Raw genomic sequence first — 27,973 nt, forward strand, 5'->3', positions numbered from 1 at the left:
AATTCCCTGAAAGTGCCGTCAAATGTGGATAGGGTTATAAAGAAAGCTTTTGGTATATTGGCCTTCATACATCAAAGTATTGAGTACAGGAAGGATATCAATAAGACAGAGAGAGTGCAAAGAAGATTTACGAGGATGTTGCCCACACTTCAGGGACTGAGTTATAGGGGAAGGTCAAACAGGTTAGGACTTTATTCCCTGGGGTGTCGAAGAATGAGGGGCGATTTGACAAAAGTATTTAAAATTATGAGGGGGATAGTCAGAATAAATGTAGATAGGCTTTTTCATTGAGTGTGGGTGAGAATCAAACAAGAGGACATGGGTTAAAGGTGAAAGAAAATTTTAATGGGAACTTCTTCACTCAGACTGGTGGGAATGTGGAATGAGCTTCCAGTTGAAGTAGTAGATGCGGGCTAGTTTTTAAAATTTAAGGGAAAATTAGACAGGTAGTCATATGAATAGGTGCAGGTCAGTGGGAAGAGGCAAAAAATGATGTCACACACTAGAAGGGTCAAAGAGGCCCGTTTCTGTGCTAAAATTGTTCTATGGTTCTAAGTAAAAGTAAAATTAGAAGTCTAAGCACACAAGTTCACAAGTTAAATGAGCAGAAGCAGGCCATTAGGTCCATCGAATCTATTCCGTGACTCTACACTAAGCAGAATTATGCTCACACCTAGTTCCAATTTCCAGCCTTTTCCCCCATATCCCTTGATTACTCTCCGTGCCCCCCCCAATTACATTTATCTATCAGAAGAAAAAAAAGCAGAAAATAGAATTAAAGACTTATTCAGAAGACAAAGATACAAAATTAACTGTTGGGTTGTAATATTTTCTAAAAAGTGAAATCATGCACAGCTGTTTTATTGATCTCAGAGAGCCTTTTGGCCAGAGTAGGGGATTCAGTAACTAGAGGACAGGTTTATTGTGGGGTGGGGCAAAATTTGTAATCTTTAAGAAAAAATTGGACAGATACATGGCTATGATAGGTTTACAGGAATTAGGGGCTAAATGCAGGCAGGTGGGATCTGTGTGGATGGGACATTTTAGTTGGTATGGGCAAGTTGAACCTGTTTCCATGCTGCATGACTATAACATATCTGGAACATCACAGAAAACACAAATGATATTTTGCAATCATCTTCAAATATTAGAAGTAGCTGTCATTTTTCATGAGCTCTTCATTACTACCTCAAAATTGATTCTGTTTTCTAATTAATGATCTTTTCAAAAAGTTTTTAAAAAGCCCTAATTTGCAACAGTGAATTCCAAGATGAATTTACTGTGGAACAGAATCTTTGCTCACTGGAAGCTGTCAAGCTAGGACTTCTACTTAACCTCTTTTCCGATCCACACTCTCTACCTCATCATCTGCCAGAAAATAAAACACAAATGGTGTGATAGTAATGGACTGAATGTATAAAACCAACTGCTGTCAGAAGCTGTGGACTTGAAAGGAAAGCTTACATTAAAGACCCCCAGTGCAGCTTCAAGTCGAGACCTAACAGTGTTGGGCATCAAGAGAGCCTATTACTGTGGATTTCAATTCCTTGCACAAAGGATTTCAACTGACATTAGGATCTTGCATTACTCCTTCTCAAGATGCAGCATGGACTGGAAATTAAATGAAAGGAAATGCTGGGCTCTACCTTCCAATCTCACTCCAAACTTCAGTGCAGGAGGTGGGGTTTGGAAGTACCCCCGCAGTGGGGTAGTGGCCGGTCGGGAAAAACAAGCACTCTCCAGGAAAATAGAAAAAAAAGTCAGGAAAAAGCAAAGCATAACGGAAGTACAAGAAATAGAAGATAAAGATACAGAGAAAAGAAAGAAGATGGTTTCCAAGAAGGAGAAAGTAAGAACAGCTAGAAAAAAAGTTAAAAAAGGCGCCGGAGAAGGTGGCCTTACCTGCAGGAAAGAACAGGACGCTGTGGTGACGAGGAGCACGCGGACCCTCAAGGTCAGTACTTGCCCTGCAGAGTTGAGACCCACCAGCCAGTACACTACAAAAATGGCTCTCAGAGCCAAACAAAAGTGCACAATGGCACATGCGCGAGGAGTCGCGCAGGTGCAGAGTGCAATCAGAGGAGAAAGAAGACACTGGGAGGGGGGCTCAGCAGAGGAGCAGGCTGTCACAGACCGAGCAGCTGAGAGACACCTGACACCAGGGCTCTCAGCTGGAGGATAAGAAAGAGCAGAAGAGGGTGTGATGAAACAGATGTGGAAGACAGACGGAGGAAAGATCGACACAAAGACCAACGTCAAGAAAGACAACAGACGAGCAGACCAAGAGGGGAGGAACAGCAAGAAGAGGCCCGACAAAGAGATACAAGCAAGCTCATTGGGAAAAACAGAAGAGATACAGACACAAAGAAGAGAAGAAGACACAAACACAGATACAGACGAAGAAGAGGAAGAAGATCAAGATATTCATAGAGAAATAGAAGGTAAAACTGATGGACAAAGAAATAAAAGGTAAAACTGATGAACAGAATATAAATAGTCTTTTGAAGAACAAATGAGATCACTAAAAGAAGGGTCTTCATTAGAATTTAATGCAATTGAAAGAAAAATGAAAAGAACAGAAGATAAAATGCAAAGGTTAGAACTGGTAATGACAGAAATAGGGAAAAGAGTAGAAAGTATGGAAGAGCAGGAAACAGCTGTAGAAATGAAAGTGAATGACGAGAAAAATTAAAGAGACAAGAGTTGTCATCTCAGAAAATTGATAAGTTGGAAAATTATAGTAGGCGAAACAACATAAAAATAGTTGGCCTGAAGGAGGGTAAAGAAGGCACAGACATGAAAATTTATAAAAGGATGGATCCCGAAGGTCCTGGGAATGACAGAAATGGAAATAGAAAGGGCACACAGAGCATTAGCTCCGAAACCACAGCCACATCAAAAACCAAGATCCATCTTAGTAAAATTTTTGAGATATAAGACAAGAGAAAATATACTGGACTGGGCAAGGAATAAGATTAGAGGAGATAATAAACCATTGGAATACAAGGGTCAAAAATTATTTTTTTTTAACCCAGACTTAAGTTTTGAACTCTTAAAGAGGAGGAAGGAATTTATTACAGCGAAATCAACTTTTTGGTAAAAAGGTTACAAATTCATATTAAGACATTCAGCCGTGCTTACAATATTTATACCCGGGGAGCAAAACAGACCGTTCTCGGATCGAGAAAAAGTGCAAGAATTCGCAGAACGTTTGCAGAACAGGAGAAGAGATGTAACAAGAATGAAGATCAGTGATAAAGTATATATAAAGATGTAAAAACAATGTATATGTAAAGAACTAAAGAGAGAAAAGAGAAGGGAAGGAAGGGAGTAAGGGGGAAAAAAGAGAGCTTTGTGAAGTGTTTTCTGGAGAAGGCTGGGTAGAGGGGGAATAACCGTCACTGCAAAATCAGTTGACGCTGTGAACAAGATCGCAACCCAAATGAAAAAGGGAGTTGTGGTCGCCCGGCAAGGGATATGGGGCAACTCAGAGAGGGGGGAGGGGACTTTTGGGGTTAAGGTATTAATGGATGTGGGAACTGCGGGGGTACTTTATGTCTTAAATGTGTTGTCGTATATTAAGTGTAATAAGAGAAACCTAAGATGAAAATGGGGAAAAGGGGGATGGAGGTGGAAAAGTGAAGTATCCAAGAACGTTTTGGGAAGAATTAAATCAGATACTAAATAAAATTACAAAAAATAACACACCCAAAAAAACAAAGATATTTCTTTTAAGTAACACAAGGAGAATTAGGCCTCAAATTTGATAAAATGCAAAACAAAATTCATTATGATAGCCTTAGCGATAGCAAAAAAATGTATGTCAAGTTGGAAAATGGAAGAGAGCCTGAGAATACAGCAATGGTACATGGAAATGAATAAATGTATTCCAGTGGAAAAAAATAACAATTTAAAAAATAAAGTCACAATGTTTGAACAAATTTGGGAACCATACGTGGAACATATCAGAGAGAGCTTGCTACGACCTCCATCCCCTAAAATGAAAATGATAAGACAAAACGACTGGATTCAGTGTGTAATAAATAGATGACGCATTTTTCTTGTTTATTTTCTTTTATGTGAAGATATTGTTTTATGGTTTTATTGCATTGTACATGTTGAATATTTACGGGTATTGGAGGGGGGTGGGTAGAGGGGGAAAAAAAGGAGAGAAAAGACCACTGTGTAAATTTAATGAGATAGGTTTGTAAATATTTTGGTTGATATAGTTCACAGTGTGAAAAATAAAAATATATTTAAAGCAAGAAATAACCTTTCAGGAAGATAAAACAGTGCAGACCTATAAATCTTTTGCATTTAGTTTCTATCTTGGAAGACTAATTTTATATTTAATTTTCTAGCAAATTTGTTGGTGGAACTGGATTTTCAAGGATCATCAAATCGATTTCTTCCAATGTATTCCTATTTTGCAATCAACCAAATCAGCATGTACATAATGAGAGAGAACTTTGTGAATGACAGAGAAAGAAGGGATATCTTGAATAAAGAAGACATTTGAAAAATTTTAATTGCACTCTTAATTTTCTGATGTATTTCAAAATTGGTCATTAAAATACCTGTCAAATTACTTGGTACATTTAGTGTGAAAAGTAAAGAAAAACAAGTTGAACATTTTTAGTCAAGTAAAAAAAATCCTCAAATGTAATTTAACCAAGTAGTAACATCATTCAGGCAAGAACCAAAGCAGTCCATTCTTCATTACTCATAGCTGGGATCTGGAGCAAATTGGAATGTGAATTGTAAATGTTTACAATTTACATTTACATAACAATTTACATAAACTGCTAATAAAGCACACATTTAATTGATCTGGTTTATAGAACATTACAACACAGAACAGGCCCTTCAGCCTTTGCTGTTGTGCTGACCTATATATATTTCTACCAAAAAAAATACTAAACCCTTCCTACTGCATAACCCTTTATTTTTCTCCCATCCACGTGCCTGTCCATGTCTCCCAAATACTCCAGCCTCCACAACCACCCCCAGCAAGGCATCCCAGACACCCACAAAAATTACACTCCGTGCAAAAAAAAATTTACCTCTGATGTCTCCCCTAAACTTCCCTCCCCCCATTTGTTCCCCAGTGCTTGCCATTCCTGTCCCATGAAATGTACTGTAATCAAAACTTCTAGCGACATGTTTTATCTTTAATAGTATAAACAAGTGCCATGCATTATTTCAATGAATATTAAAACTACACAAAGTTAAAATAAAGTTAAATGTGATAACTTAAGAGCATCCTTTTTTAAAAGCACAATTATGCAAAGTGTATTGTGCAATATTACTCACCATATCCACCAACGCCACATATAGGAACATGCCTGCAGTGATGGCAAAAATCCACTGGGTTAAATTATGAGTATATTGTCCCACAGCTATACCTATTACTACACCAACATATGCAAGCAGAGCTGACATGAGGTTGTAAACAATAGCTTGTTTCACAGACATCCCTGCGTTAATCAAAACGGCAAAATCACCTGGTGAGGAAAAAAAATACAATTACAAAGGTGCAAGTTCTCTTACAATTAATTATTTTCAATTCTATCTCGGTTAGATAAGACTTTTTAAAATTTAACTATGCAACTGATTATAAACCACTAACGATTCAACTTCCTTCATCATTACCTTTACAGAATTCTTTTAATTTCCCATTGCTGTGCACGATCAAATCACATAGACTGAGAGAAAGAAAGATGTGTTTACCACTCACTATAGAGATCTTCAAGTTTTGGAATGTATGCAACTTCCCAGCATGTGCTGCAGGAACATATTGGACTGAGAAAGAAGCTTTAATGCCTCCCATAGTATATTTCTATATGCTCTTCATCTAAACTAATTTTTTTTTTAAATGAAGGTACCTGCATCTCAGCAAACTAGATGTACAAGAATCTGCAGGAGCAGTAATACTGAGCAAAGTTTTTCTACTTTCTCAACCTATTCCATTACTCAATCAACTCCCACCCCTCCAAGGTCTCCCCACTTCACGATCCTGACCTTTAGTTCATTTGTCCAGTAGCTTATTACCTCTAGGTCCCTCCCAGATCTCCTCTTTTCCATGGCTTGCCATCTCTCCTTAGTTTCGAGAAAGGGCTCCGACCTGACACATTGACTGTCCATTGTTCCAAAAGGATACAGCCTGACCCACTGAATCCTTCCAGCTTATCTTTGTGGGATAAAATGACAAATATAAAAATCCCCCACTTTCAAACGACAGATTCTTAAACAGGAGGACTTTTTGAATTTGGCCTAAAATGTTCATTAATCAGCCTCAAGTCCACATCATGCCAATAATAATCTGTCAGTCAGACCTGCAGCAAAGAAAACCAGGTTTTCACTAGGACTCTAGACTAAAGTATATTGCAGCATTTTCCCTTGGTAATGCTCTGATACAGCATCAAAATTTAATGGACAGACATGCTGCATTAACTTCATAATATGATGCAATGTCATGGTAGGGATATTCCACACGCTGATTAAAATATAGTCAGCCCATTGTGCCTTCGACTTACACCAAGATCAGGTGCAGAGTACAATAAAATGCATACATAAGTTTGATATGTCAAACTTTCCCAAAAGCCAGCTGCAACGTTGCAAAGTTTAAAACTGACTACAATGTAACAGTCTGCAGAAAAAGGATTAATACCAAATATGAAGTGAGGAGAGGATGCAGGAGTCCAGAAGCTAAAGAATAACTTGCTGAGTGGGCAGCATTGCATGCCATTGCACAGACTTAAAAGGAAATGAAATAGAAAGCATTAAAAAATAAAGACTCAACAACTCCGGTTTTTAATTTTTAAATGTAGACATACAGCATGCTAACAGGCCATTTCGGCCCACGAGTCCGTGCTGCCCAACTTACACCAAATTAACCTACAGCCCCAGTACGTTTAGCATGGTAGGAGGAAGCTGGGGAAATCCCACGCAGACACGGGGAGAGTGTACAAACTCCTTACAGACAGCACGGGATTCAAATCAAGTCCTGATCACTGATGCTCTAAAGGTGTTGCGCTAACCACTATGCCAACTGAGCCGCCCCAAGTTTGGTAGCCTAATAGACAAGATATATAGGTGAATTTTACAGAATGCAGAAGATGGTAGAAAAATACTGTAACTGAAATTCAACCCCAAATTAATGTTTGAGATTGTATCAGTAGAACAATTATTATCCATTAAAATGTTCTAAATTTAGTTATATTCATACAATTGCAAAGCCACTTCCAGATTTCTCGAACATTGACCTGGTTGAATGGTAAGAACTTGGTTTTGAAGTATTTTCTTAAACCATTTTTTAGAGTCACCAATATTGACACTAGTTGAACACATCTTTTCAGCTGATGGTTTTCAGTTGATGGTTGTTTTTTTGACAAAGCAACAGAAAGGTGTAGGGAGTTTCCTTCACTTATGTCAAGCAAATTCAACATTTATTTTGTCTCAAACTTACATTATGGTTGGATTCTAATACAACTCTGAGACATTAATTTCAGTAACTCAAACTAAACACTAAATTAGCGTTCAGCACAAAGCAAATGGCAGATACATTTCACAACACCTCTGATGCCTGGGAAATAACACAGGTGTTATTTATTTATATGGCAACCAAAGTATTTATTTTAGGATCAATGCATCACTTTCCACGGCTGACAAGAAAGGTATTTTTAGTAAGATAAAATCATTAATGCTTTGCCTCCCACAAGATTTGTCTCAGCAAACAGAGCCTCTATTTTATTCTCTCACTGTAACATCTGTAATTAAGCAAATTCTCATGCTTAATTTTGCAGATTTCCAATATTACTGGCATTTTAAATAACAGCCAAATCTTTGCCTTTAAATAAATAGGCTGGTTCTATCCTCAAAATTCATACTGGTCTGAAACGTACAGTTAATGTGGAGGTTAAAATGATGCTGTTACAGCACCAGCAATCGGGACCAGGGTTCAAATACCACAATATCTATAGGGAGTTTATATGTTTTCCCCATGTCTGTGTGGGTTTTCCCCAGGGGCTCCAGTTTCCTCCCACCTTTCGAAATGTATCGGGGGTGTAGACAACAGACTCGCCAAGGCAAATAGCGCCTTTGGAAGACTACACAAAAGAGTCTGGAAAAACAACCAACTGAAAAACCTCACAAAGATAAGCGTATACAGAGCCGTTGTCATACCCACACTCCTGTTCGGCTCCGAATCATGGGTCCTCTACCGGCACCACCTACGGCTCCTAGAACGCTTCCACCAGCGTTGTCTCCGCTCCATCCTCAACATCCATTGGAGCGCTTACATCCCTAACGTCGAAGTACTCGAGATGGCAGAGGTCGACAGCATCGAGTCCACGCTGCTGAAGATCCAGCTGCGCTGGATGGGTCACGTCTCCAGAATGGAGGACCATCGCCTTCCCAAGATCGTGTTATATGGCGAGCTCTCCACTGGCCACCGTGACAGAGGTGCACCAAAGAAAAGGTACAAGGACTGCCTAAAGAAATCTCTTGGTGCCTGCCACATTGACCACCGCCAGTGGGCTGATAACGCCTCAAACCGTGCATCTTGGCGCCTCACAGTTTGGCGGGCAGCAACCTCCTTTGAAGAAGACTGCAGAGCCCACCTCACTGACAAAAGGCAAAGGAGGAAAAACCCAACACCCAACCCCAACCAACCAATTTTCCCCTGCAACCGCTGCAATTGTGTCTGCCTGTCCCGCGTCGGTCTTGTCAGCCACAAACGAGCCTGCAGCTGACGTGGACTTTTTACCCCCTCCATAAATCTTCGTCCGCGAAGCCAAGCCAAAGAAAAAATAGGGTAGCACAGGTTAGTGGGCTGAAATGGCCAGTTACTGTGCTGTATGTCTAAATTTAAATCTTAAAAAAAAGAAATGGTTTCTTAAAAGTTAAATCGTTCCCACAGGGTTCAAGATAGCCACCATAAGCCTGGTACCCAAAAGGGCAACAATAACAGGCCTCAATGACTACCGCCCTGTAGCATTGACCTCCACCATTGTAATGTTTGGAGCGTCTGGTGATGGAACGCATCAAAGCACACCTCCCAGAGATGCTGAACCTATTTCAATGTGCCTATAGAAGAAACCATTCCACAGACGATGCTATACACTTTTCACTTCATTCCATCCTGGCACACCTGGAGAATGACGCCTCATACACCAGGCTGCTGTTCACTAACTTCAGCTTGACGTTTAATAGGATAATTCCCTAGAGCCTGGGACAAGCTGTCCTCACTGGGACTCAACACCTCTCTGTAACTGGATCCTGGACTTCCTAATGAAAAGGCCACAGTCAGTCCGGGTGGGTAGCAGAATATTGAGCACCATCATGTTGAGCACTGGCGCACCTCAGGGCTGTGTGCTCAGCCCGCTCCTGTTTTCCGCTACTGACCCACAAATGCATCACCAGATCCAGCTCCAATAGCATCATCAAGTTTGCAGATGAAACAACAGTCGTCGGCTTCATCAGCAACAATGAGTCACGCTACAAAGAGATGGAGAATCTTGTGAAATGGTGTGAGAGTGACAACCAGAGATTCAACGTAGTCGAGACGAAGGAAATGATCGTGAACTTCAGGAGCACCACGAATGACCACATTCCACTACACAACACTCTGTAGTAGAGAGCGGAGAGCACCAAGTTCCTTGGAGTTCACTTTAACAAGTGACCTATTGTGGACACTCAACATCTCCTCACTTGTCAGGAAGGTGCAACAGTGGTACAGGAGCATCAGAGCCAGCACCACCAGGCTGAGAAACAACTTCGTCCCACAGGCAGTGAACGCTGAACAACCAAAGGAACTGCTCACACTAAATATCCAAGACTCTCATTTGTACAATACAATATTTACTTACTTACTTTAATAAAAATAATACTTGTCCTGCATATGTATTATTTCTGTATGTGTGTTGTCTTCACGTTTGTTTCGTTGGGTTGTACTTGGACAATCAGATGACAATAAACTTGACTTGAAAATTACAGAAAGTTTGGGAGGATAGAAAAGTCAGTGTCAATTATTTTTTAAATGGGCAAGAGAAGGATCTGCTTAAATACTCTGTCAAACTGGTGCTATTCTGCTACATTCCACATTTGTAGTGTGGAAATTAACCAAGGACCTTGAAACTTTTTATATTAACTGCCAAGAGGAAACAGGGCAGAAGCACCTGAACTACAAGTTCTACTGTGTGACTTTTGTCAAAAATGTTGCACCTTTGCTGGAAAAATGGCAAAGGAAGCCTATTGCAGAGATCCAAGTCGTGGGTCAAATGGTTTTTGAGGATATCAGCAGATTAGTGATTCCATTACGTAAAAGAATATTTGTTTCAATATAATAAAAAATAATTTGTTCCATTTAATTGCCACCAAAAGTATTGAAATGTTCAGTGTTTTTGCAACTATGTGTTGACAAGAATAAGAAGCAAAAACTGACAGAACATGCAGAAACCAAATATAGAAACAAGCAGATGGACAAGTTTTGGACTGAATCTGTGGCTTTACCAAACATTCTCATTACTGAAATTACAGGAAATGAAAGTATACAGAACAGCATTTTGCTTATATAACTCCCAAATGACTAAATGAGGATAACCAAACACTTGATTTATTTCAAGCAAGTGCTGTCAGCAGAATTGTACCTCAACATTTTGCCTTGATAGAATATTGAGCAATGTCAGCTTCCCAGGTTTGATAGCTCTATCAGCCAGAGCTGGCTTGGGCTCAAATCTACAGCAAATGTGGAGTTCAGTCAAAGAGAAAATGTTTAATGGGCAGTGATGCCTCCACTAAGACGTTGGAACGTATGCACACAAAATATTCTGCTGGAATTAACTGCAGGGGGGCAGGTCATTTCTCCAGGGCCATTTTTCATCCCTTCAGTGCCAAAAGTAGATGACGTAAGTGCCAGATTCCTAAAGGATGGACATTTCTCTCAAACAGCTGCCAATCCTGTATAAAAGTGGCTCAAGGAAAAATAAAGTTTATGGTACACTTGAATCAAGCACTCCATACTGCAAGCTTTTTAAAGTCATTCAACTTGGACAGAGGGTGGGGAGCAGCAAAATACTGGATTCCAAAAGAAACGCTGAAAGGTGACAGGTTGTTATCAGTCTGATGTCTATGTACGTGCTGAATTCAACACTTAGACACAATGAGAATCAAAGGTATGTAGAAGAATACAATTTTCTTCTTGGTTAAGTGAGATGAACGTACTTACAGCTTAGTGTGGTAACTGGCATGATACATCATTTACAACCATGCATATGAAGCTCAGCTGTGCTAGATAGAAACCACTGGTTTAGAGTTTGCAGTGGAATTGGTATTTGTCATTTTAAAGCTTGAGTGTGGAACCGATGAAATGCATGTGAGAAATTTGTTGACAACTTGATACTGATTTCCCATTGAAACAAGCAATCATTACTACTAAAACCCTCCACTGACTGTCATCGCAGGCTTCCTCGTTGCTGGTGGAATTAATTAATCTCTCTCATTACATCTCATTTTCATCTGTGGCATCATCCATAATGTATGCTCAATGCATCTCACATCCTTCCTAAAATAGGCTACCCAAACTGAGCTGTATAATACGAGCTTTTAATGGTTTGGATTTGGAATTTTTGGTTTTGCTCCTATTATTAAGAGCAAATTTTGGCAAAATTGCTTTCTCCTCCCTTTCAAAACATTTGAAATTGCAAGACAAGTTATTCTGATACGATTAAAGCAGAATACCTAGCTCATGAGGAAGCTCATGACAAAACACGGCAATGGAAGTACTCAGTCCCCCTGTGATGGAAGCACTAAACGCAGCTCCTAGAAGGAAGAAAGGGGTCAAAGTTCAGCCATAAAGATGATATGCTTCACGCATTTGCATTATTTAGCAAGAATCAATAGACAAATTGTAGGCAAATACACAATTAATATTTAACACCCGAACCTTTAAAATGACTAACTTTGTATTCTTTAAGACCTGAAATGCACTGGAGGGGAATCAGGAGGTTGTGAGAATATAACATGTCCTTTTATATATGTTTGAATATAACATTTGCAGCACAATTAAGAGCAGATGCTCCATTAAATGAGCTTTAAGGTTACAGTCAGAATGAAAGAGATTATTTAGATGGATGTGCAGCTCATTTTAGCCACAAGTATGCCTCTTTAGTGCAAACCTATTTTACAAAATGCAGTATTTGTACATAAATCCATGAATCTTCCATGTTGGAGCATATAAAGATTACCGTTGGGTTTTTAAACAAAGCCATCTTTTATTTATTGAGATAATATACAAAATAAATACTTCAAAATTCTGTCATCCTCCAAAATATTTTCTTAAATTGAACACAAATTTACCAGAAAGTTTGTTAATTTTAGTGAGTGTGAAAATGAATGTAAGGCTTTTAAATCAAATTTATCTCAGATATGAAAATCAGATTCATCTGCACTGACTGGAGAATTTCTACACTTCTAAACTGAGCCAAGAACTCTACTCGGTATTTCAGAATATCAAGCCTACAATTATATTATTAATAACAAATATTTGCACATCATAATGTCCATCTGCTTACTTGTAAATGCCCAGTAGAGGGGATTAGCATATAAAACAAAAATCTTTTTGAAATATTTCACAGATCTGTAACTTTTTCAAAATTTTGATATTAAATAGCCTTTTAAAGTCTCAAAATATCAGGAAGTTCTGGACATTACTACACCATAATTGATAGGCTTTCTGATATTAGTACCAGAGGGTGCAGTGGAGTACTTCTAGGACAACGCTAAAGCAATGATTTTGGGTAATATAACCTGATTTTTCCCTTACCTATTGCAAGCCCATCACTGAAGTTGTGCATACCATCTCCCATGATAACCATCCAAGCAATATTTGTTATGCCAGCATCTTGCATCTCTTTATTAGAATGGCAGTGACCATGAGAATGATGTGCAGGATTTGAGTGATGCTTTTTGGACATGGTTTTAGTTTCATGGTTTGGAGTTAAACTATCGATTTCACTATGTGAATCATGAATGTAAACAGACTTCAAGTCGGGAGTTACAGATGCCTTTGAAGGGGATCCCAAGGTGCCATCTAGATCTGTAAGCTGGGTTACGTTGTGTTGCTCACTGAATCCATCCGGCTGGTCTGTTCCTGAAACAAAGTAATTTCAGACACTAAAGCAGACAATTGATAATGACAACTGGTCAATTGTCATACACATTGTACAATGCACATATGAACCAGAATTATTACTTGCTGCAGTCAAACTGGTAGTTCTTGAAACTTAAACTAATAAATTAATATTTCATGCAAAAATTATTCTGTGTGAAACTTCCCTCACAAAGAACTTTAAATACTTTGAATCAATGGAAGTCCCCTGTAAAACTAAGCTGTCAGACAAAACACCTTTAAATTTGCTTTTGTACAATCACAGTCAATTCAGCCAAATCAAGTTACTTCAGCTTAATATCTATAAATAAGGCTCAACTTTCATCCCAGCTCCAACACAACAGCTCTGAAGGCAGAGAATCCACTGCTGCCAGTACTGACCAAGTTAGCAGCAGGAAAGAAGGGAGGAGAGAGTACAAGAACTAAAGTAATTCCAACCTCAATAAACTAATTAAAGAAAGTGGAGCAAATGTGAAATAGATATAGCGGGAGAGGGAGAGAACATTATTTACTGCTTTAATGTGATGTTGGACCTGAAATTTTTGTTTTTCCCCTCCAGTTGTTATCCATGATGTTTACTTTGAGAAAAGTATGCAGCATTTGATTTCAGTGCTCATATATTGTTAGCTTCGAGCAAGTAGTCATGTGGGGGAAGGGGTAGAGGTAGGTGGATAAAGGTTAATGGGGTTAAAACTGAGGAGTTATGAGGAGACTTAAATTGGAGAAGGAAGAGAATGGTAGAGGACAGAATGGAGGAATAGATGAGAAAGGCTTGGGAAGAGGTGCACAGTGAAATAAAGTCCTGGAGATGTAGCAGGATCATTGGAGAAAAGAAGAATGTTCTCGTATTAATGATGACACAGCAAAATAATTCACCCAAGTGCCTTTTCCTGTATCGCAGACCTACTGCTGGTACCAACAGAACTGAAAGAAAATTTACATCTTTTGTCCGACAAAAATGAAAGACGCTCACCCAGATCTTTGGAGCAAATCATCAGTACTGAACCTTGTATCACATCCTAACAGGAATTTTAATGTGTGGTTAGGAAACTATTGGAGTTCAGAGATGCAGGTACACGATCCTTTATCTGGACATCTAAAATCTGGAAAGCTCCAAAATCCAGCGAGCCTGGCGGCCGCAGGCGGCCGGGCGGCTGAGGGGTGTGGGGCGGCCAAGGGGTGTGGGGGGAGACAGCAAGGCAATTGGAAAGTGGTGGGGTGGATACAGCAGCACAATTCGGGTGGGCTTAAATCTGGCTTTCTGAAATTCGGAACACAGTGTCCTACAAGGGTTCCAGATAAAGGATTGTATACCTGTATTTGTTGTGCAGGATTTGAACACTATCTATTAAAATCCCTAACTGAGTACAGGTAATGTGCCGGAAGATTGAAATTTGTCAAATGTTGTGCCTCTGATCAAGAGCTGTGGGATCTACATGCCAGTGAGCCTAACATCTGTGGTATTATGACGAAGAAGATACAGATGTACTTGGATGGACAAGAGCTAATAAGGGTTAGTCAGCACAATTTTGTTAGAGGATATGTCATGTCTCACAAACCTGATTTGAGTTTTTTTGAAGATGTGACCAAGAAGGTTGACAAGGGCAAAGCTAGAGTCGTGTATGTGGATTTCAGCAAGGCATTTGATAAGGTTCTGCTTAGTAGGCTGCTCTGGAAGGTTAGATCACATGGGATCCAAAGTGAGATAGAAGAATGGATAGAACAATAGCTTCATGGAAGGGTGATGGTCAAAGATTATTATTCGAACTGGAGGCCTGTGATGAGTGGTGTGCCAGTGGGTTTGATGCTGGGCCCATTGCTCTCTCTCATCAAAATCAATGACACGATTAGCAAGTTTGCAATAACACTAAACTTTGGTAGTGTAGACAGTGAGGACAGTTGCAAAAAAAATTACTGCAGGATCTTGATCAGTTGGGCAGATGAGCAGAGGAATGGTTGATGGAATTTAATACAGAGAAACATGGTGTTTTATTTTGGGAAGTCTTGCATGAGTAGGATCTACACAGTGAAGGGTAGGGATCTGGGGAGTGTTGTAGAGCAGAGGGATTGAGGAGTACAGGTACATAGTACCTTGAAAGTGGTTTCACAGCACATTGGCCTCCATCAGTCAGAGTAATGAGTGTAGAATTTGGAGTTGTTCAAGATAATACTCCCATTTAGAGTATTGTATTGTGGTCAGTTTCTCTCGTAGTGATGCAAGAAAAATATTGTCAAGCTGGAGAGGGAGAAGAGAAGATTTACGAGGTTGTTGCTGAGACTCAGGAGGTCTGAGCTATAGGGAGTGGTTGAGCCGACTGGAGCCTTATTACTTGGAGCACAGGAGGATGAGAGGGATCTCAGAGGTGTACAAAATTATGAGAGGAATAGATCAGATGAATGCTGAGTGCATTTTGCCCAGAGTAAGGGAACCAGTAACCATAGGTTCAAGGTGAGGGTGGAACAATTTAAGAGGAACATAAGGGGCAATTTTTTTCACTCTGGGTATATGGAATGGGCTGCCGGATGAGGTAGTTGAAGCAGGCACTATTACAACATTTAAGAAAAAAATTGGATGGATACATGGATAAGATTTTTTAGAGGGATATGGGCCAAATGCAAGCAGGTGGGACCAGGGTGGATGAGCATATTGGTCAGAGTGGGAAAATTGGGGGAAAAAAAACCAAAAAAACAAAAAAAAAACCGGTTTCCATACTGCATGACTACTATTCTAAAATTGGTATTGTTCACACTTAATGGATCATCAGCTTTAAAGCAGCAGAAAGAAAAAGAAAACTATTTCAAAAGTTGATTACTATCACATTACAATAAAGCATCACATTTTAATTCCTCAGATCTTAGATGAAGCCGATTTACAAGTTTGCTCAAATCATGGTCTCACGAATATGAAAACTAATTTTGTACTTCCTATTTACACAGAGTCGATGTTACATCTCAGCTTTGTCAGGTTTGCTGCATTGAGCATTTAAGAAATTCTCATACCAGACAAGGGCTTAAGGTCAAGCCATTCACTTTCTGATCTACGGTTCAATTTATGGTCTGACAGCTTTCGCCCAACTGCTGCCTCTCCACTCAAAACTTTCTGCTTTTGCCACTTCTTTTTGCCCTGCAAATTAAAATAGAGAAAAGCATAGAAAAAGCAGTTGTGTTTGAAAAGTCAAAATTCGATTTTCTATTCAGCCAATAATAAAGACTTGCAGTTTACTCATGATAATCCTTTATTTTACAAAGTATTGGATTTTCTCAATAATTCAGGATTACATTGGACACGCAGCATAGATTCAGGCCCACTTGTAAAGCATTTGTGCTGGTATTTATACTCCACTCAATTTCTGATCTCTCCTTATTTAAATAGATCCCTTGTTCAGCTCCCCCTGAAACTATACTAGCCATTTCAACTACTCCTTTCAGAAGCAAGTCATACTCTCACTATGCAAAGTAGCTTCATCAGTTTGTTTTTGGTACTTCCTTACATTGACAAGTTTCTAGTTATACTCTTCATCAAGTAAAAATGTTCTCTCAATGCCTTTACAATTTTGAAGGCTTATATTAGGTCATCCCACAGTATTTTATTTTCAAGAGAAGGAGTTTTCAATGTGTCTTCATTTTCCTAATCCTTATACTTTTGTATTTCTAGTGTCATTCTGGTAAACTCTAGACCCTTGGTACAGTGCTTCTATAGGGAACAGACCTTTAGTATTCCATGTACGGTCTGATCCAGGCTTATGTACAACTATCACTATCTTTAATTCCATCTCTCCAGAAATAAACTCAAATGTTTGGTTCCTCATTATATGGCATTACTAAGCTGCAGCACAAATTTTAGTGATTGCATACTTGATTTCTTTTTGTTCCTTTCCCCTACCTAGACTTGGACATTTGAGCAAACGCCTACTGAAAAGATGCTTCGTCACAATTATCTACAGTGCCCTCCGTAATAATTGGGACAAAGACATTTTTTTCTCCTTTATTTGCCCTGTGCTCTACAGTTTTAAATTTGTAATCAAACAATTCCCATGCAATTAAAGTGCACATTCCAGATTTTACTACAACATTTTGGTTTGACCATGTAGAAATTACAGCAATTTTTAATACATAAACCCCTCATCTCAGGGCACCATAATGTTTGGGACATTTGACTTCACTGGTGTTTGAGCACTCAGTAATATTTAATTGTTTCATTGGTGCAGGTATAAGAGAGCGAACCTTGATTCTAAGCTTTTAATCACTTTTGGAGTCTAAAATTGCTTTTGTTCAACATGAAGACTCGAGTTGAGCCAAAAGAAAGTTAAAGAAGCCATTATAAGGCTGGAAAACAAGAATAAAACAATAAGAGACATTGTCCAAACCTTAGGATTAGCAAAATCAACAGTTTGGAACACCATTAAAAAATAGCATATTAGTAAGATCAGTAATCACAAAGGGGGACATCCGATGCGCTCTAGTATTTGCCAAAGCCCTTTCCTGCTCACGGTGTCGAAGGCTTTGGTGAGGTCAACAAAGGTGATGTAGAGTCCTTTGTTTTGTTCTCTGCACTTTTCTTGGAGCTGTCTGAGGGCAAAGACCATGTCAGTAGTTCCTCTGTTTGCGCGAAAGCCGCACTGTGATTCTGGGAGAATATTCTCGGCGACACTAGGTATTATTCTATTTAGGAGAATCCTAGCGAAGATTTTGCCTGCAATGGAGAGCAGCGTGATTCCCCTGTAGTTTGAGCAGTCTGATTTCTCGCCTTTGTTTTTGTACCGGGTGATGATGGTGGCATCACGAAGGTCCTGAGGCAGTTTTCCTTGGTCCCAACAAAGCTTGAAAAACTCATGCAGTTTGGCATGCAGTTTTGCCCAAAGTTCCTCAACATGATTATCCAACTGCACAAAAACCAACAAGGTCGGGTAAGATACAGCAATGAGCTCTCTGAACCCTTCTCCATTAACAATGGCGTGAAGTAAGGCTGTGTTCTCGCACCAACCCTCTTCTCAATCTTCTTCAGCATGATGCTGAACCAAGCCATGAAAGACCTCAACAATGAAGACGCTGTTTACATCCGGTACCGCACGGATGGCAGTCTCTTCAATCTGAGGCGCCTGCAAGCTCACACCAAGACACAAGAGAAACTTGTCCGTGAACTACTCTTTGCAGACGATGCCGCTTTAGTTGCCCATTCAGAGCCAGCTCTTCAGCGCTTGACGTCCTGCTTTGCGGAAACTGCCAAAATGTTTGGCCTGGAAGTCAGCCTGAAGAAAACTGAGGTCCTCCATCAGCCAGCTCCCCACCATGACTACCAGCCCCCCCATATCTCCATCGGGCACACAAAACTCAAAACGGTCAACCAGTTTACCTATCTCGGCTGCACCATTTCATCAGATGCAAGGATCGACAATGAGATAGACAACAGACTCGCCAAGGCAAATAGCGCCTTTGGAAGACTACACAAAAGAGTCTGGAAAAACAACCAACTGAAAAACCTCACAAAGATAAGCGTATACAGAGCCATTGTCATACCCACACTCCTGTTCGGCTCCGAAACACGGGTCCTCTACCGGCATCACCTACGGATCCTAGAACGCTTCCACCAGCGTTGTCTCCGCTCCATCCTCAACATTCATTGGAGCGCTTTCATCCCTAATGTCGAAGTACTCGAGATGGCAGAGGTCGACAGCATCGAGTCCACGCTGCTGAAGATCCAGCTGCGCTGGGTGGGTCACGTCTCCAGAATGGAGGACCATTGCCTTCCCAAGATCGTGTTATATGGCGAGCTCTCCACTGGCCACCGTGACAGAGGTGCACCAAAGAAAAGGTACAAGGACTGCCTAAAGAAATCTCTTGGTGCCTGCCACATTGACCACCGCCAGTAGGCTGATATCGCCTCAAACCGTGCATCTTGGCGCCTCACAGTTTGGTGGGCAGCAACCTCCTTTGAAGAAGACCGCAGAGCCCACCTCACTGACAAAAGGCAAAGGAGGAAAAACCCAACACCCAACCCCAACCAACCAATTTTCCCCTGCAATCGCTGCAACCGTGTCTGCCTGTCCCGCATCGGACTTGTCAGCCACAAACGAGCCTGCAGCTGACGTGGACTTTTACCCCCTCCATAAATCTTCGTCCGCGAAGCCAAGCCAAAGAATCACAAAGGGACTGGTATTCCAGGGAAGACTTCCTCAACTGATAAAAGAAAAATCCCCACTTGTCCGTCAGACCAGAAACACTCTTCATGTGGCGTCTGGACGTGCCAATGGCTACTATCTGCAGAAGAAATAGAGTTTTCCCGGAAGTATTTAAAAGAACCTGCAGAAGTCTGTGAAAATGTCTTGTAGACAGATGAGACAAAGATTAACCTGTATCAGGGTGATGGCAAGAGGAAAGTATGGAGGTATAAAGGATTTACCCAAGATCCAAAGCATACCTATGATTTGCAGTTTGCAGTGTAGCCTCTATATATCTTTTCATAAAGTCTTCTGTGGACAATTGTCATTGGCATAATCTGCCTCCTGAAGAGTGTTTCTGATCTGTTGGACATTCAGTTGGGGATTTTTCTTCATTATGATGAGAATTCTTCAGTAATCAGCAGCGGACCAGTCCCTTTGCGATTACTGAGCTCACCAGTACGCTCTTTCTTCTTACTGATGTTCCAAAACAGCTTATTTTGGTAATCTTAAGGCTTGATGTTTTCTTCTGGTTTTTCAGCCTCATAATAGCTTCTTTGACTTTCATTGACACAACTCTGGTATCTTCATGTTGAAAAATGGCAACTATAGGACCCAAAGGTGATCAAAAACTTAGAAGCAAGCCTCACTTTCTTATATCAATGAAGCAATTAAACATCCCGAGTAATCACAAATACCTGTGAAACCAAATATCCCAAATATTATGGCACCCTGAAATGAGTGGGCTGCAGAAGGGTACGAGCGAAGTGAACAAAAGAGACCAGCAGTCAGTGGGCTTGTTTTACTTTTGCGCGCTGCGCTTAAAGGACACCGCAAGTCCTGTCCCCTACACCAGAAGCTGCGTCCATGTGATGCGACTGCGCAGTCCATGCGTATGCGGGTCTGGAGCCTCGACCGGAGATGAATGCGCAGAGCCATGCTTGATGCGGCTGCTCCACTGACGAGCGCGTGATACATGGAGCCTGTTCACCTGTCCATCAATCATGTGGTGAGGGGCCATTAATGGGCAGGGTGGGGGGGGGGGTGGACGGTTCGGGTGAAACCAGGTGGGCTGGTTTCAAAAGTTCTTCCCTACCAATGATGTCCAAAGTGAATGTAGAGTCGTTGTTGCAGATTACCTTGTAAAGGCCCTCAAGAGTAGTTGTAGGGGTGGGAGATGGACACCCCTGTGGATGAACACAAATTCAGAGTGTTTTAAGACTTTGGGTATGGAGGAGGGGCTCTGTCTTAGGTAAACTTACACCTCTCATTTTGTTCGTTTTAAATTGGTCACAGTGTTTGAGCTACCGAAAGAAAATAGACACACACACCGAGAGCAGTTCAGTTTATGCAAATGTTTATTACAAATTCAAAAACTGATTTCACACTACAAGATGCAAGCCCTTCCCAACTATACTTATCAATGCTTGGACTGGTCCCAACTGCCGAAGCTGATTTCTCACTACAAGATGCAAGCCCTTCCCAACTATACTTATCAATGCTTGGACTGGTCCCAACTGCCGAAGCGAGGCAACCTACTTATAGTAGGTTGTCAGGGCGCCGGTAGCAGCTTCTCCACCTCCCCTGACCGGGATGTTGGCTGGACTCCATTAGTTCTTCTTCTTGCTGAGAGATATTGCCACCTCTTGGAGAGTCTCAAACTTCAGCAGTGGGACCATGGCTTATATTACCCAAAAACTGCTTACCCAAGCACCTATTCCCAGTGCAGCAAGAAAGATAAGCAAGCAAGCTAGCATGCTAGGCTTCTAACGAATAACATAATTTTCAGCTTATCACTTTGAATACAATGGTTTATTTTGCATCAAGGCTAGGCCTCTGACAGTCTGTGACTAAAACAAGCAGGAAGATTAAATGTTCTTGGTACACAGATGTCCTTTCATCAGATAACAGCATCTCTGGCCCCTTGGTGGAATTTAGCTTATGTCTGCTGATTCTAAAATACAAGCAGGTTCTCAGCCTTGCAGAACCCAGAGCTGCAAGTTTAAAAAAACAGGTTAGAATCTTCCATTACAGGCTCTGACCGTGGTGGGAAGGTGGGGGTGGTGTGAGCTTGCCTAACCTGTCGTGGAGCCATTCAAGCACCATGAAGTGAATGCACACCCTGGTCCATGGATAAATGTGCAGGGATTCAAAAGCGGGATATTCATGTGGACATCATTGCTCTGGCACAGGTGTCTGCTGTGGTCTCACTGATGGGGGCTGCCTCTTGCCATCTGGTGAAATGGTCGATAATGGTGAGGAGGTAGCAGTAAACCCTGGAGACTGGAAGGGGGCCTACGAAGTCGACATGTATATGCTTGAACCTGCCACTCAGCGTCTCAAACTGTTGAATGGGTGCCTGAGTGGGCTTATGGTCTTGACAGTGTGCACGTTTGTGCCCACTCACTGACCTGCTTGCACAAGCCATCCCAGACCAAAAAAAAGCAGAAACCACATGTACTGTTGTCTTGATGGAGGGGTGGGAAAGGCCTTGAATTGAGTCAAAAGCCCTGCACCTCCATGGAGTGAGGATCACCAGGCAGGGATTGCCCATGGGCATGTGGCAGAGTCATGTCCTTCCATTCTTCAACAGTTGGACGTTCCGTAACTGCAAGCCAGTGATGGCGCTGCAGAGAGTGCAAGTCTCGGCATCCGCTTCCTGTGCTCATGAAAGTTCTGTATAGTCTAGGCCTGGCGCCAAAGTTTGAACAGTGGGCCTGGATAGGGCATCCGTCATGAGGTTTTCTCTGCCGGACAGGTGTCAGATGTCCGTGGTGAATTCAGAGATGCAAGTCACGTGGTGCTCCTTCCGGGCTGACCAGGGCTCCTAAACTTTTGAAAAGGTGAATGTTAAGGGTTTGCGGTCAGTGAATACTGTGAATGGCCTCCCCTTGAGAAAGTATTTGAAGTGGCACACCACGAGGTAAAGTACCAGCAGCTCTCTTTTGAAAGCATATTTGAGTTCTCATGGCCTCAAGTGTCAGCTGAAGAAAGCTAGAGGTTTCCAATGCCCATCTACTAGCTGCTCAAGTATCCCACTGATGGCAGTGGAGGATGCATCGACTGTGAGGGTGGTGGGAACACCCGTCCTTGGGTGTATGAGTAACGTGGCATTGACCAGGGCATGAGGTTTCATCATCCCATATTAGGTCTTTGTCATGGCCAACATGGCGAAAAGTGGTCGCATGATCTTAGCGGTGGCTGGAATGGAGAGTTTGTAAAAATTGACCATATGCATAAATTGCTGCAGGCCTTTCACTATGGCCGACCTGGGGAAATGGCGTATGGCTTTCATTTTGGCTGGTAGGGGTGTTGTGCCATCCCTAGTGATCCTGTGGCCCAGAAATTGATGACCTCCAGTCAGAACTGGCAATTGGCTGGATTGTCGGTGAAGCGGAAAGTATTGAGGTGGGAGTACAGCTGGCACAGGTGGGATTCATGCTGCTGATAGTCCTTGCTGGCAATGATCTCATCAACTAGGTAGATGAAGACAAAATCCAAATCCCTGCCAACTACATCCATAAGGCACTGGAACGTCTGTGCTATGTTCTTAAGCCCAAAGGGTATGCGCAGGAACACGAAGAGGCCGAAATGCATGATAATTGCCATCTTCTTGATGTTGTTGGGATGCACAGGGACCTGATGATAGCCACAGACTAGGCTGACCTTTGAGAAAATTCATGCACCATGTATATTGACTGTTAAGTCGATCTGGGGCACCGGGTAGCAATCTGGGATGGTGGCATCATTGAGGCACCTGTAGTCTCCGCACGTTCGCCAACTGCTGGTGGCCTTGGGGACCATATGTAATGGTGAGGCCCATGAGCTGTCAGACTGACAAACGATGTCCAATTCCTCGATGGGTTTGAACTCTTCCTTTGCCAGTTGCAGCTTGTCTGGAGGCAGGTGTCGGGAATGTGCATGTGGGGGGGGGGGGGTCTTTGGGTGGTGATGTGGTGTTGAACGCCATGCTTCGGCATGGTGGATGTGAATTTAGGTTTGAGGATTGCCAGGAACTCGGCCAAAATGCGGCTGTACTTACCAGTGTGGTTTGATACAGAGGAAAGTTGTGGGGATTGTGTTACTGCCTCCTCGAGTGGGAAGGACTGGAAGGTTTGAGCATGCACCGGTCATTTGGCATTTAAGTTGACGAGCAGGCTGTTTGCTCTCACGAAGTCAGCACTCAGGACAGGTGTTTGTATTGACGCAAGCGTGAAGACCCAGCAGAAGGTATTGTCTCCTAGTTGGACTGCCACCCACTGTTTGCCAAAAGTCTTAATAGAGGCATTGTTGGCCATTCACAGGGAGATCTTGTGTGGGTCTCGAGCACTGTCAGTAGGATAACAATGATTTCCATGCCTGTCTACCAGGAACCTTCAACCCATTGTCTTGTCTGTGATGTGGAGGAGGTTGTCTATGTGGCCAGTCGCCGAAGTATTCAACACTAGCTGGCCTGGGCATTTCCCAAAAATGCGTAGGGCTGCCAAAATTTTGGGGTGTCAGCCCCCACCTCTGGTGGTAGAAACACCATTTGGTGTTTGTTCCCTTGTGTGGCCTGCAGGGAGATTGTTGGTCCTGGTGTGGTGTGGGTTGCGTTTGAAGCTCCAGTTGTGAGCAGGTCAACTGGCTGATGGTGGACTTGGTCTCACACTTGGTTTGCCAAAGTATGTCAACTTTGGCCACGACCTTTCTGGGGTCCTTTCCATGTCGGCCAGCAGTAACTGGATGCTGTCTGGCAGTTGCGCTAAAAACGCCTGTTTGAACGCCATCTGCCAGCACGAGCATTTCATCCATGAGGGTGGATGGTGTTCTGTCTCCCAGGCCATCCAAGTGCATGAACCCTCTCACGACTGGAGAGCCCATATGTTCTGATGAGCAATGACTTAAGCACGTTTTATTTACCTTTCTTCGGTGGGTTTTGTATGAGGTTGTCTACTCTGGCTGCAGTTTCCTGGTCCAAAGAGCTGACGACATGGTAGTATTTGGTGAAGGTGATTTGCTTTATCTGGAACTGTGTCTCCGCCTGTCCAAACTAGATGCGGGGGCGGAGTGTCCAGAAAGTACATAGTTTAGCACCACTGTGCTAACTGCTGCAACATTCTTGCTGAGGCGTTCAAAGACGACTAAACTTGTCAGCATCACTAATGTAGTGAGATGCTAGCGAAGTGAACAAAAGACACCAGATTTCGGTGGGCTCATCTTCACTTGAAAGTTTATTTTACTTTCATGCACTGCGCCTCAAGGTCATTGGAAATCCTGCCCCAACGCTGGAAGCTGTGTCTGTGTGACGCCACCACGCAATCCGTGCGTATGCGGGCACGGAACCTCCTCTGGAGGAGGCTAATGCGCAGTGCTATGCTTGATGTAGCTGCTCTGCTGACAAGCATGTGATACATGGAGCTGGTTTGCCTGTCTATCGATCATGTGCACTATGTATAAAAGTGCTGTAATTTCCACATGGTCAAACCAAAATGTATACAAATGGTGTTGATTAAAATCTGGAATGTGCACTTTAATTACATGTGAATATTTGATTACAAATTTAAAACAATGGAGTACAGAGGCAAATAAAGGAAAAAAAATCTTTGTCCCAAACATTATGGAGGCCACTGTATGTTGATTTACCTGTGTCAACTATTCGTCCAATCTGCAAGGTTATTAATATCCATCTGCAATTTGTTGCAGCACTTCTGTCTTTTCTGTCCAAAAGCCAGCTAGGAAACTATTCTACAACAAAAAAACTATTCAAGGAACTCAGTGACATAGTGGAGGCAGAAGGATAGTCGACAATTTGGGTTTAGAACCTACATCAGGATTGAGACAGGTACTGAGGAAGGACATACTATCTCCCTAGACTCTCAGTCCTGATGCAGGCCTTAACCTGAAATGCTGACAAATCTCCTGACTTCACAGGTGTTGCCTGCCCTGCTGAGTTACTCCAGCAGTTTGTTATTTGCTTCTATGCCTGGTATCAAATTTTCCTTGCAGATAACTGGGTTGTTTTATGCATAAAAGAAAAAATGATTTAAAACGTTTTCTGCAGTGTAAAAATTGTTCTATTGAAATTTTGACCCATTACTCACTAGTGTACTAATATCTAATTTACATAATCCTATTAAAACTGAACTTCATTTAACATGCTTATTAATAAAAAGCACAAGTATTAACATCTAAAACAAGATAGTTGTATCCACATCAGTTCTATGTGCCAAAAGCTGCCAGACACGATAATCATAATCCCTTTTGTAGTAATATTATTTTCAAAGGTTCTCATTATAAGTGCTTTGTTTATTTTGACCAGAAACATGGGTGCTGACTTGTTCACACCTCATTGTGCAAGAAATGCCAGAACAAACCCAAGTAAATGGAGTTCAATTAGCTGGTGTAGTTAACTCCTAATCTCTATTAAATTGTTAAACTGCACTTTAAATAAAGATGGTCAAGACGACTAGATAAGAGTCCTACTGTGATTTAAAACAAGTCTAGGATTTGATAAAAAAAGAATATTAATTTGTGGTACCAGTGCTGGATTTTGAACCTACCATTCTGGCTCTGTGATCTCTGAAGAGTCCAATGCAATGTTCAACAATGAAAAGTAGGTAGATACCACCCAGAGCTGTAAGTCCTTTCCACAATCCATTATAAAGTACAAGGAGATCTTCCGAACTTTCATGATTTCCATGAGTACGATTGTGGTCGTGGTCATGGTGACCATGGTCATGTTTACCCTGTGACTGAGTATGCAAAATAATGATAAAACAAAGATTACTTCCAACAGAGTTTTTATTTCTTACACTTAAACAAATATTAACCATGATCTAGAATACTTTTATTAAATTATAGATAACCAAGGATGTCTTCCTGTTGGAAATATTAGAATGATTTCACAATCAAAGTAAAAAACAACATGGAGAGTCAATTACAGAAAGCCTTGAGGTTGTGTTATCTGTTTCCCAGGAAGTCACAAAATTAATGCTTTGTGCAAGAGGGGTAATCACTCGCATGGTGGTTGCTTAAAAAAATCCAAGTTGGGATCAATTACGTTAAAATGGCAAATGGAGAGATGCACCATCTGTATGATAATTTTCCTTTGAACTCAGTGGCTCACAGGGAAATTTATAATTCTCCACAATGGTGAGCCTGGAATCACAAGACCAGGCCAGATAATATGAGCAGCTATTTTTTTCTCTGAATACATGAGCATAAATGGATAGTGTTCAATGAAAATCTAATCATTTTTATGATCACCATTACAATTTTTTGTTTCAGATGTTACTACTTGAATTTAAGTTCACCAACTACTGTGGTGGATTCAAACTCGTGTGCCTAGAGGATAGTCCAGGCCTCTAATACCACACAAGTTCACGCTCTGCTTTGGAGCAAACGTGAATATACTCTTGATTTATACAAAGGAGATTGGATTACATCCCAAATATTTATATATATTTATTTTGATTATTTATGTGATCTTTATGAACTGTGTATTATGTTTTTGTGCATGTAGCATGGTCTGCAGAGACACTATTTTGTCGGATTGTAGATGTTCAATCAGATAATGAACTTAATCAAAAATAAATACTAATCTGAATACCTTAATATTGTACCTTGTAGAAATATCCTAAGAACTCAAAAAAAATCACAAGTTAGATTTAACAACCTCAAAAAAGTTCATTTTTAAACGAACATATATACCACAAGGAATACTCAAAGGTTGAAATTACAGAATAAAACTTAGTCTCATATGGACCGCCAGAACAAAAAAAAAAATCAACAGATCTGTCAATTCAAACTTTACTTACATGAGGCATTAGATGCAGTAATGCATCACCACTGAGTGTCCCCACTGCCAGAGCCACCAGGAATGTTAGAAGATACTTGAAACAAACTTGATTGATGATTGGCACAAGGATGACACCCAGCACTGACAACAAGCTTATAATGGTGATTGAGAGGAGTCCCCAAATCCAAACTGTGTAAGAAACAACTGATTCAGAAGAATATATTAGGTTACACAAACACATCAAAATAAGATTGTTAGCAGATGATAATGGCATATACAGTGCCTTCCATAATGTTTGGGCCAAAGACTGCCCCCCACCCCCCCCCCCCTTCTTCCCCAGTTGTCTCTCCTTTCCCTGACTCCTTTCATTCAGACGTGATAAATTCTCACATAGTCCCTTATCATATTCAATTAACACCTTTTGTTGGTCTGGATTCCTCCCTCATTGTTTGAATTCTGAGACTTTCTGATACATCCTGCTTCTGCCTTAGCTGATTTTCCTTTGAAGGGGTTCAGGGTCAAAACATCAGCAATATACATTCGTCTCCTTTTGATGCTGAAAAGGCCAGCCAAGTTCCTCCAGCATTTTGGTGTGTTTACAATAATCACAGCATCTGCAGGCTATCATGTTTTACTCAGTTCAGTTGATCCACTGCAAAGTCTCTTCAAGGGATGCCTGCCCTGAAGAAGTTCTCCTCTCTTTGAAGGGAGTTCTGTGAGTGGTCTCTCTTTCTCTGCTCCCCATCTGCACTGCCTGCTGCTCTCAAGCTCTATAACAATGTTCTCACCTGGACTCAATTCCACATCCATGTGTCTTTCCTGGCTACTTTCCTCCACTGCCTTCTGGTGCCACGTGGATTTCAGCTC

The 27,973-nt window shown here is 41.4% G+C and overlaps 1 protein-coding gene across 6 annotated transcripts in view; it reads right to left on the bottom strand.

Annotated features, from left to right (window-relative positions):
• Positions 1-27,973, bottom strand: part of slc39a10 (solute carrier family 39 member 10) — a 76,154-nt gene that overhangs the window by 7,284 nt on the left and 40,897 nt on the right. For 5 of the 6 annotated variants that reach the window (XM_069934618.1, XM_069934614.1, XM_069934616.1 and 2 more), the window contains exons 4-9: positions 27,126-27,310; positions 25,869-26,060; positions 16,169-16,292; positions 12,824-13,150; positions 11,740-11,820; positions 5,314-5,504 (exon numbers count right to left, since the gene is read on the bottom strand). In XM_069934618.1, coding sequence (XP_069790719.1) covers positions 5,314-5,504; positions 11,740-11,820; positions 12,824-13,150; positions 16,169-16,292; positions 25,869-26,060; positions 27,126-27,310 — 1,100 coding nt within the window. The remainder of the gene's footprint in view (positions 1-5,313; positions 5,505-11,739; positions 11,821-12,823; positions 13,151-16,168; positions 16,293-25,868; positions 26,061-27,125; positions 27,311-27,973) is intronic. The other variant, XM_069934617.1, reaches the window with a different exon arrangement.

This window comes from Narcine bancroftii, chromosome 4 (assembly GCF_036971445.1).
Source record: "Narcine bancroftii isolate sNarBan1 chromosome 4, sNarBan1.hap1, whole genome shotgun sequence".
NCBI lineage: Eukaryota > Metazoa > Chordata > Chondrichthyes > Torpediniformes > Narcinidae > Narcine > Narcine bancroftii.